This window comes from Chrysochloris asiatica, unplaced genomic scaffold, assembly GCF_000296735.1.
Source record: "Chrysochloris asiatica unplaced genomic scaffold, ChrAsi1.0 scaffold00054, whole genome shotgun sequence".
Taxonomy (NCBI): domain Eukaryota; kingdom Metazoa; phylum Chordata; class Mammalia; order Afrosoricida; family Chrysochloridae; genus Chrysochloris; species Chrysochloris asiatica.
In genome coordinates, this window is record NW_006408572.1 from 3,391,054 (window position 1) to 3,401,503 (window position 10,450).

General features: G+C 54.0%; 1 protein-coding gene across 1 annotated transcript in view; it reads right to left on the reverse strand.

Annotated features, from left to right (window-relative positions):
• Positions 1 to 4,201: 4,201 nt before the first annotated feature.
• The window catches only part of CLUH (clustered mitochondria (cluA/CLU1) homolog), an 11,082-nt gene continuing 4,833 nt past the window's right edge, over positions 4,202 to 10,450 (reverse strand). The window contains exons 9-25 of the mRNA XM_006863246.1: positions 9,670 to 10,364; positions 9,057 to 9,280; positions 8,853 to 8,954; positions 8,635 to 8,735; positions 8,006 to 8,158; positions 7,852 to 7,914; positions 7,496 to 7,740; positions 7,191 to 7,275; positions 6,872 to 7,025; positions 6,651 to 6,790; positions 5,924 to 6,004; positions 5,719 to 5,844; positions 5,511 to 5,632; positions 5,209 to 5,302; positions 4,853 to 4,987; positions 4,700 to 4,773; positions 4,202 to 4,385 (exon numbers count right to left, since the gene is read on the reverse strand). Coding sequence (XP_006863308.1) covers positions 4,202 to 4,385; positions 4,700 to 4,773; positions 4,853 to 4,987; positions 5,209 to 5,302; positions 5,511 to 5,632; positions 5,719 to 5,844; positions 5,924 to 6,004; positions 6,651 to 6,790; positions 6,872 to 7,025; positions 7,191 to 7,275; positions 7,496 to 7,740; positions 7,852 to 7,914; positions 8,006 to 8,158; positions 8,635 to 8,735; positions 8,853 to 8,954; positions 9,057 to 9,280; positions 9,670 to 10,364 — 2,778 coding nt within the window. The remainder of the gene's footprint in view (positions 4,386 to 4,699; positions 4,774 to 4,852; positions 4,988 to 5,208; positions 5,303 to 5,510; positions 5,633 to 5,718; positions 5,845 to 5,923; positions 6,005 to 6,650; positions 6,791 to 6,871; positions 7,026 to 7,190; positions 7,276 to 7,495; positions 7,741 to 7,851; positions 7,915 to 8,005; positions 8,159 to 8,634; positions 8,736 to 8,852; positions 8,955 to 9,056; positions 9,281 to 9,669; positions 10,365 to 10,450) is intronic.

Below are 10,450 nucleotides of genomic sequence, written 5' to 3' on the forward strand. Positions count from 1 at the left end.
ATCTTATCGTACCAATTGGTAAACTATTAAATATGCCTATAAAACTAGATAGTGGTTTTTCTTTTTGGTGTTTAAACCATTGTAAGTTGTGACCTGGTTAGAAACAGGGCTGTGTTCACACTGCACGTGGAAGAGTATGGCAAGCGCTGAGACTGGCCACAAGGCTTTGGGGAAGGCATTGTTCTGGGAGTGCCAGCCATGCCTTTGGGCTGAGGAAGCAGACATCATCAGGTGGTGGCTGCAGCACCTTCTCTGCCCAGCTGCCCTACAGCTGGGCCTAGCCCACTGGAGCCACTTCTGGTGGTCAGAGCCTACCCTTTTTAATATTGTTTATCGTTTTGGCTGAAACATACCAAATATAAGATTGTTGGTTCCACGGTCTTCTGTGTTTTCCACGTGTTAGTTGCCCTGCCATTTACCCAACTAATGTACTTGTTCTGTGCCATCTCATCAGAACTCAGCGACGCTGACCCTGTATATGGTTTCCAATGCTTTTAATCTGTGGTGCATCTGGTAGACTTGTGCTTCACAGTCCAGTACTTATCCTGTGGAGTCACTGCGCTCGCCCTTAATGTACTCTGTTCTCCACCTTTAAGGGCAAGTGCTGAGAGATATAGTGGCTCTTCTCACAGCTCTTTATTGTTCCCACCCACCTGTTGAGAATAGCTTCTCCCTCAAAGTGGAAAGCTGGGCCCAGAGCAATAGGCAGATTGCCTGATGGGAGTTTCTTGCCATCTGAAAACTTTGCATTTCTTTATCAGGTTCTCACTTTCTCCTAGGCCAATGCAAACACTTTCCCTATGGACGGATTCTAGCTTTTTCAGGCTACCCTGATGTGCTGTTTGTCGTACCAAATCTGCCAAAATCTTGGTGGTCTGACCTGAAGAGTGAAGGGCAAAAAAGTGGAAGACAGGGTAGGGGGACTAGCATTGCCCTGGCTCTGGAAGGCTGTGCTTGCCTTCAGATTAGTTTTTGGTAAACAAGACTTGGGTTCAGATTGATAATCCTCCAGTTGATAGAATCCTGCTGGTGCTTCTGAGGCTAGCGGCATCAGCATCACCTGTTAGGAACTTGTTAGGAATGCAAATTTGGGGGCCCCACCCGCAAGTCCTCTAAAGCTGTCAGAGAAGAGCCCATCAATTCTGATGTAAATTTTTGAGCTAATCACCCATGGAGAAATTGAAGTAAATGTCTCCAGTCCCTAGACCTCACATCTTGGACTTAAACTTGCCTCTCAAACACTAGAGTGTTCCTTTCCGAATGTTATCAATATGACTTTGGTTGCCAACCCCTTCTATCAACGGAAGTGGGGCTGGAAGGGCTAGGGGAAGGAAACACCTCACCTCTGAATGCTTGTCAGGTGCCAACACAACGTACTACACACTTCTTTGGTCTCACATTTACCCCTTGCAAGAGGATGGGACACCATCCTGGTGTGGCACTGCACTGCCCACTGCAAAGTCAGAACCGGTTTGACTGCATTTTCCTGGATATGCAATTAAGTTTAGCAGTTGTCTCTATATACTCCCAAGTTTAACCACTAGATTTTAGAGGGTGGGAAGTGAAGACAGGTGTCAACCCTTAAAAGTTAAATTTGATTGTAAAAAAAAAATTAAGCATATCCTTTTATTGTAAAAGTAATATGCATGTTAAGAAAAGGCCAAAAGAAAAAAAATGAGTGGGAAGCAAAAAGACTTTGGTGTTAAATAATAAGGGGGAATCTGATGCAGACCATGCAGACCCGGTCAGGAGTTCAAGTCCCTGTGGGCCCAAGCGTTGCTGATCGTCCAAACCATAGGCTCTGAGGATCAGACTTTAGCCACCTAGCAGACATAGCAAAATGTCCCTTATCTGATTATTCAGTTATGCTGGTTAGTAATTCCATACATGAGCCCTGGATACCCACAGATAAATGTAAAAACCTTCCCTAAAAGCTGAGACTGTAAATTCCAAAAAGGCAAAGTTTCCCCCCCCCCCCCAAAAAAAAGCTAAAGAGGATATAGAGAAACACTGTTAACTGATGGTATGTGGAGGGGATTATAATCAATGTAATGAAACAAGGTATATGAATGTTTGAATGTGAAACCGATGATGTGCCCTGAAAACTTTCACTCAATCCACAATAAAAACCTTAAAAAAAAAAAGACTTTGGTGACAGATTGGGAGGGACATGAAAAGGCACCGTGGGTGTGGCTCATAGTTTAGTGATAGTCCATTTTCCATCTTGAGTAGTTGCCCATCTAAATGAAGACTATAACCTAACACCAGTTCTCACACTAAACCTTACTGGATAACCTGGGAAAAATTTTTTTTTTAAATCTATCCATTAAAAGAAGGGGAAAAAGGCTGGATTCCACACCCTTTCCTCTTTAACCATCAGCCCCTTGCCATTTGGATACCTATCAGCACTGATAGGTTTAGGGGTTACCCATGAAAAATAGGCCAGTAAGTCAAACCAATGGTAATTAAATCGGTTCTGGTTCCATGCAGAGGTCATCAATTCCAGGGGCATTTCAAGCTCTCCTTCCATCCACCTGCCCATCTCGGAATCTCCAAAAGCCAGCAGCCTAAAGCCTTCCCTGCAATTTCTCTTGGGGATGCAACCCAGTCTTATACACGGTGAGGCCTGGTGCCTCAGCCCTCAGGTACCCCGCTCTGCCACGAGACGGTCCGCACACCAGCCTGTACTAGAGCTCTATGGCAAGGGACCAGAGAAAGGGGTTCATGTGGTAGGTACTGCCTTGGACCTAGTGACTGACAGGCAAACTGCAGATTGTGACTCCACCCCCATCCCTCCCTAAACATTGGCTAACCTGGAACATGATCTAATTTATGCACATTCATCTATGTTAAGCTTTTTTATCACTAACACTTTGGGCATCACCCCTCAGGACGGAGTGAGAGTAGTCACAGAACACGCAAGAGGCTGGAGCAGCAGGTTTCAAAAACTCACTTTATTCCAATGTGAAATGAAGACGTGATGGTTTAAAAACAAGAGAAAGTTCTTGATCAGCTGTGGGATAGCTTTGCTTGCTAGCTCACGCCCACTCCCTTTGAAACAAGGTGTCTGGACAGACCATACCCATAAGCAGCGCTTGGCCAAGCTCCCAGGCTCACGTCAGTCTCCTCCTGACCGTGGTCAGAGCGACAGCACAGACAGGCGGTGAAGAATGGAGCAGTGGGCCATAGGGCATCCTCCCGTGCCAACCGAATCCCTCTGCAGAAGGTGCTGCGTAGGAGGATCAGGTAGGAAGCTAGGCTCCAATAAGTGACTAAGTGACGGTCACTCTACCTGGTCACATCCCCCAGGATCCATGCTTCAGTCCTGCCCCTCTTCACCAAGCCCCACCCCCACTGTGCGCTAGGCAGCTCAGGTTAAAAAGGGGAGAAGGATACATTCACACTGTAGCCCCCAGTATTAATTCCCGTCTGGGGTGCAAGACGGGGAGAGACAGATCAAAGTCTGTGGCAGCGCCTCCTGAGGGGGCCCAGGGGGCCCAGGGTCTGAGAGGTCAGACTGGGCACAGAAATACTGGGGCACCCATACTGCCACCATCCCGTCCCTGAGCCACAGCAGGTCAGCCCCAATCACAGCGAAATGGCCGCAGTTCCAATCTTGCCATAAAGCTAACGTGCACCCCAGCCCTCTAGACCACCAGAGCTGTCTTCTCACCACTATAAAGACACAGAAAAGCCCCCCATCTTTCTGGCTTAAAACTGAAACCTCAAACCAGATTGGGCCCAGGGGCAGTGGCAGCAAAAGCAGCAGCCACTTATGTCAAACATCCAAATGACCTGAGAAATCGCATCTGCATTCACCCACTCAGGACAGACTTGGGGCTATGTACAGGTGAGAGGGGACATGTCAGGACACTCACGGGCAGGGACACACTTGCACACACCTGCTTGAAGGCAGGGGGCTGGGGGCACCTGCCCCCACAGGGAACTGATGCCCACACTTCATCACATGTCTTCAATGGGCCTCAGCTTTATATATTCTTTGAACCAGTGCAAAAACATCGTTGGGGGCAGGCGGGCCAGGCCAGGGTCCCAGGAGGATGCTGAGGGTGGGGAGGATTTGGAAATGTGGAGGAAGAGGGGCTGTGTCCTCTGCCAGTCTGCAGGGCATGCCCCCTTCTCCTGAAGACTGGATTGCTGGGTGATGGGGCAGCTGATGGACTGTCCATCTGTTTCTCCCTTTCTACCCCTGCAAACTTGGAGAAGGGTCCTTGACCACCTGGGGCTGGGCACCAGGCTCCTCTAGGGGCCCTGCGGGTTCCGATTCTGTGGCCATGGGCTCCTCGGCCTTATCCCTGCTCCTGCTGGCCTCCTGGAGTTGGTGCCGCCGCGCTACCTCAGCCTTCAAGTTCTCCAAGTCTTTTTGGCTGGGTAGAAGAATGCGTAAAGGGTGGGGTGTCAGAAGAGTGGGCCTGGACCCCAGCCACACCTACTGGCTTCTGTTAAACTGTATGTGTAACTGGATCAGGCTCTGCGCTTTGTTCAGTGAGGGACAGGTGGGGATCAAGTGCTTCCTCTCCCAGCAAAGGCATCAAAGAGGGGAAGAAAGCATGATAGCCATGTGAAAGTGTGCCTCACTTCTGGCATCGCCTACAGCAGGATGGGAGCAGGACACAAAGCAGGTGTCACTGGATCACATGTTTAGAGAAAAGGAAGAAACCGAAGGTAAAGGGGGCCTCACCTGAGAGGAATGAAAAGGATGCCATTGATGACATTGAGCTGCTCCAAGACACTGGCCATGCTGGGTGCTGTGAACTGAAGGATGGTGGGAAACATGAGCCAGGAAGAACCAGAAGGCTGAGGTGTGGACGCCCCAGCCTACCCAGGGACATACCTTGAGGGGTGGGATGTTGGCACTGGAGCCGTTGCGGTAGATTTCGTTCATAGTGCGCTGCAGGGCCACAGCCTGCTGGGTCAGGCACTTGAGGTACTCAGAACTCTCCTTGGTTTTCTCGTGGTCCTCGCCCAGCTACAGGTAGGGAAGCATCAGGCCTGGTTCTGCCCAAGTACTGCCCAGGCCACCTGAATCTTTTTGTTTCCAATTTTATTGTGGTGAAATCTATCTAACAAAATGTATGTCACCTCAGCAATTGTGAAATGTGCAGCCATTCTCACCATCCACACAGACTCGATGTCACTGTCCCTCCCACCCCCCCACCCCTGGTTTCTGCGCTCCTCACACCCACTCACCTGGGTCTTGTAGATGGTGTAGCCCTCCTTCTCGTGCTGCAGGGCCGACCGGAACTCAGCTTTGCTCTCATAGACCCGGGCAACAAGGTGGTGGCTGCAAGGGGCCATGGAGGGTCACATGTGGGCTGGAGCAGTGGGGCTGGATTTTGAGGGAGGGAGATGGCAGTCTACTCTAGATCCCTCCCTGAAGTCCACAGTCAATCCCACTCAGAGGCGAGGTGGGAGAGATGAGAAGGTTCCTCAAGCACCAGATGGAGACAGCCCTGAACCCTTTCCTGGGCAACCCAGCCAGCACAGCTCACCTGAGGGCCACCTTGAGGGACCTGGGCCCATGATACTTGGTGCTGACGGCTAACGCATTCTCCAGGAAGCGCAAGGACAGCTCGTACTCCATCACCCCGTGCAGCACCAGCCCAATGTTGTTCTGGGGCAGGTGGAGAATCATGGTCAGTTTCCCATGGTGCCCCGGGATCCTGAGGTCAGTCCGACAGCCCCACCCCCAGCACTCACATCCAGTAAGGCCATCTCAGGGTGGTCTTCCCCGAACACAAGCAGCATGAGGTAGCGGGCACGATACAGCAGACTCAAGGCTGTGGACAGCTGGCTGCTGGCGAAGCAATACAGAGCCAGGTGCATCTGCAGGGCGGGCCAAGGTCAGACCAGGCCAGCCTGCAGGCCCCACCTGTGCAGACCCTGACCCCAGAGGGCTACCCACGTATTCCTGGATGGTGTTGGGGTGCTCGATGCCCATCACACGCTCGCTCATCAGCACTGCCTTCTGTTGGTTGCTCAGGGCCTGAGGAGATGGGGGGGTGCGTCAATCCCAGGGTGGGGACATGTCCCCTCGTGGCCCTAGCAGCAGCCCCCACCTCTGGCTGCACTTTCTTTTGGAGGTCAAAACAGAGTTCTCCTGACCTAAATTTTTTCTAAGAAATGTACATAAAAAAATCTATCTAATGCTGCTCTAAAAAACAAGCATTCACTAAAACACCCACACACAGACAGTCCCTCTGAAGTAGGGTGGGGAAGCCTAAAACCCTGGCCCCTGGAGCAGCCTCTCAGAGCCCCAGGACCAGGGGTAACGACAGGATGACTACTGGGCAACTGGTGGGACAAAACAGTGACGATGCCTCCACATATGGCAAATGTTCTACCACGGAGCCTCTACCCTCCCAGAGGCCTGATGGGGAAGGTCCCCATCACCCCAATTCTATAGATGGGAACAAGGAGGGGACACATCAAGCAATTATTGGGGTCTCCCTGATCTACAGTCATGGGAGACCACAAGTTGAACATTCTAACCCCTCTTAGGCCAGACCCCAGACCTAGACTCCCATTTCCTGTGGCTGGCTGAGGGGGCAACACCATTCTCCCCATGCCCCCAACACCAAGCCAGGCCCTGAGGTCTTTGCTGACACAGCTGGAAGGTGCTTAAGGCCCACCTCGGCATAGTCGCCCATGATGTAGTGCAGCCGGGCAAGCAGACGCAAGCAGGCACAAATCTCCACATGCATGGCTCCGTAGACGTTGTTAAACAGGTTCAGGGCCTCGTTGATGAGCTCGCAACCCTCCTTCAGGAAACCTGGGGAGCGCCCATGGGGTGGCAGGTCAGGGTGGGAGGGGAGGAGACCCGGCCCCCACCCAGGCCCACCCAGCCACGCACCCTGTTGTACTTTAGCCTGCCCGCTCTGGAAAAAGTGGAAGGCATCCGAGGCCTTGGGGCTGACATGCTTGACCACGGGGAAGATGTTGAGCACGTCTTCCTCAGTGAACGCAGGCTTGTGGCGGCTGTCAAAGCTGTATTCCTTCAACAGGATCTGGGGGGCAGAGCCTGGCACGTCAACAGGCCAGCCTCCAGGCTACAGAAGCCTCTCCCCGCCACACATCAACATATGAATGACAAGGAATGGCCCCACAGTAGACCCACTGCCCACCAGTGGCCCCAAGAGAGCCCCCTGGGGCCAACAGGACACTGTGCCCACCTGGATCCCTGTTTTCAGGGCGATCTCACGCAACAGTGTGATCTTCTGCAGAGCGTAGGTTTCCACTGCCTGGTCCACAGTCTCACTGGGAGAGAGGCAACAGCAGGTTGGCACCTTCTCTGCCCCTTTCCCATCAGCAGCTATTCCACCTGAACACCAAGCCCCTGGAGCCCCCTCTAGCTACTCTCATCCTCAAACTCATGCCCAGAACTGACCACATATCCCAGCAGTATAATAAGATTATGCCCTGCCACTAGGGCCCATGCCCGCTTCTCTGGCTGGTTCCTCCAAGCCGGTTCCCGTACCACTCGAGGCTGAAGTCAAAGTAGTTCTTAGCCTCCTGGCAGATGTTCTTCCAGAGCTCCTGGGGAGTCATCACAGCCCAGGCGGTGTTATCTGCAGCCCCTGGGGGCCGGTTTTTCCTCCTCTTGTTCCTCTTCTTGGAGACCAGCTCGTCAGCAGGCAGGTGGGCCACAGGATTGGGGTAGGAACTCAGGAAGCAGTTCAGAAAGTGGCTGATGGCGGCTGAGAGGCCTGAGAGTTCGACGCCCTGTGAGCGAGGGTTAGGCCGAAGTCACAAAGGCCCACAGCACAGGGCTCTTCTCCAGGGTCCCACACCTCCCAAAAGTAACCGGCCAGGCCAGGTGCAAGACAGTGCTACCTGTAAGTAGGTCTTGAAGATGTGCTTGGCAGAACGGGTGATGAGTTCTCCAATGCCGATTTTCTGCAAACATTCACAACAGGAAGTCTCAGTCAAGCCCTAGGTCTCCCACCCCCGATACTCCAGTCTCACGGCCCACCCTGAGACCACTCACGTAGATGTGGTCCAGTTGGTCACGGGCGGGGCTCCTGAGCACCAGGTCCAGCACTTTGCCCAGGTAGCGCATGTTGATGCCACGCTGGCGCATCACCTCAGCCAGTGTGGCTCCATCCATGGGTAGCACCGCATGGTCTGTGCAGTCCTTCACCTGCAGGCTGCAGCAGGTCAGGCCCCAGCAGCCGGGCCTCTGCCCTCCTCCCCACCCTGGCTCCGTCTGGAGCACCCGCTAGCCCAGGCACTGAGGAGTCAGGGACTAAGATCTAAACTCCCCCACAGGAACAAGGGAAAGGGGACTAAGCACAGCTGGGCGTGAGCAATTGACCCTGACTTCTACTCCCCTGCAACTCAGGACCAACTGTTACCACCAGGACTTCCAGGGAGCTGCTATCTGAATGGAGCACTGCCACATCAAAGGGCTCAAGAACAAATACTGTGGGAATGAGGAGGATGAAATCCTTTTCCCAGCTCTCAACACCAGGGTTCCAGGACCGACCCCCAAACCATCAGCACACACAGGGCCTGCATGTGTGTGGTGGCTCACTGGGTCAGTCTCCCCATCTGCTCTGCTCAGGACATCAGGAGAGTAAAGCTCCTGCCAAGGTCTCACAGCTCTAAGCCACTCACCAAGCCAGGGATCTGGCAAGAGAGCAGGAAAGCAGCTGCATCTTTCAACAGCTGCTTCTGGTCTCGAACCTCCTCCTGGCAGGACTCAGGGAAGCGGACCCCTGGGAAAGGAAGAGAGGCTTGAACCAGACAGGAAGGGCAGAGGGGAATGGAAAGAGGGCCCCATGATCACTCAGCACGCCATCCTGCTCCCAAGCCCTCTAGGCCCTACGGCTTACCTGGTGAGAAGATGTCAGGGTTGAAGCGAATGTCGAAAGCTGTGGTACTGATGGAACCAACGGCCTTGCAGGCATTGCAGATGACCTCCCGGCTCCGTGGGTCTGCTATGGAGAGGCGCACACCCCACTGTCAGTGGGGTTGCTCCACACTGTGCAGAGCCCACCGAGGATCCCACTCCTCCCCTAGCATCTCCACAGCCTCACCTGCACCATCATCTGAGGCGATGGTCTCTGCCAGCTCCTTCACCTTGGCCAGGCCGCTAGCACTGCTGCCCTCCTCCTCACCAACTCCCTCAGGTCCTGGTGAGACTTCAGCTTTGGGCTCCAATGAAGGGGGAGCACCATTTTCCAATGAGGCGGGGGTCTCCATCTTGCTGGCTTTCTGCTGCATTAGTTGCAGGGCCGCCAGCTTCATGAAGAGGAGGTACCTAGAGCAACGAGGAGGACCAGGCCAGGGAAGGCACTGCCTCAGGCTCAGCTGGCCCAGCAACTGCCTGGTGGCTCAGGGCCCAAGTGCTGAGCCTGCCGGGGCTGGGGACTGCAAGCATGGGACACATCACACCCAGCGCCTCAAACGCAGCCTGAAGGCTGAGGGCAGTGTGGTGGTGTGTGTGGAGCCAAGACAGAGATTCGCAGGTCGGGGCGCTGACTGTCACAGGAATGCCACCGGCACTTTGAGAGGGAAAATACAGCCCTGGAATGTCAGCACCAGGCCATCTGATATCAGTGGGTGAGAGCTGTGGCCCAGGCCAGGTAAGCTCTTCTTCACTTGCCATAATCAGGCCCCAGAACCACCCAGGCAGTGTCCCCTCCTCACCGGTGCTCCACGAAGGCGTCAACCAGCTCCTGGCGCAGGCAGCAGAGCTTGTGCCGGTGGGCGCGGGGGAAGCCGGCTCGGGTACACTCCTCGGGCAGCTCCTCGCCGGGTACAGGCAGGAAGTTGAGGTCAGGAGGGAAGGTGCGCAGCAGGTCAAGGATGTAGTGGCGTCCGTCATTGCCTATGATGCCCTTGCATTCCACGGAGGAGCAGAGCTCCACCTCCTCCTCCTGGTCATTGAGCACCCGGTGCCGCAGGATCTTGAGGGGCCGGCTGGTGCGCTCCAGCAGCTCCAAGTAGCGCGGGTGGGACACCACAGTCTTTCCAAAGTCAATGGAGCCGTAGATGACGCTCTGCTCCTGGTCCCGCTCCAAGATGCCAGGGATGATAGACTGGGCCGTGACACGGTAGCCACGGTAATCCACCACCACTGTGCCCAGCGTGTACAGACCCTCCACGTCCACTGCATTGTACGTGCGCACGCCATTCAGGTCATTGGTGGGGGCCACATAGGCTGCTACGTCCCCACCAAAGTCCTTGTAGTGGTCACGGACATCGAAGCCCAGGCTGAAAAAGATGTTGTTCCAGATGAACATCTGCATCTTGGTCTCCTCACTGGGGTTGATGGCCATCACATTGCCATCAATGACGGCCATGGCGCCCCGTGTGGCTGCAGCTGTGAAGTCACTGTGCACCTGTGGGGAGAGTGTGAGGCTGTGAAGTCACCGTGTACCTGTGGGGAGAGTGTGAGGCTGTGAACTGTGCACCTGTGGGGAGAGTG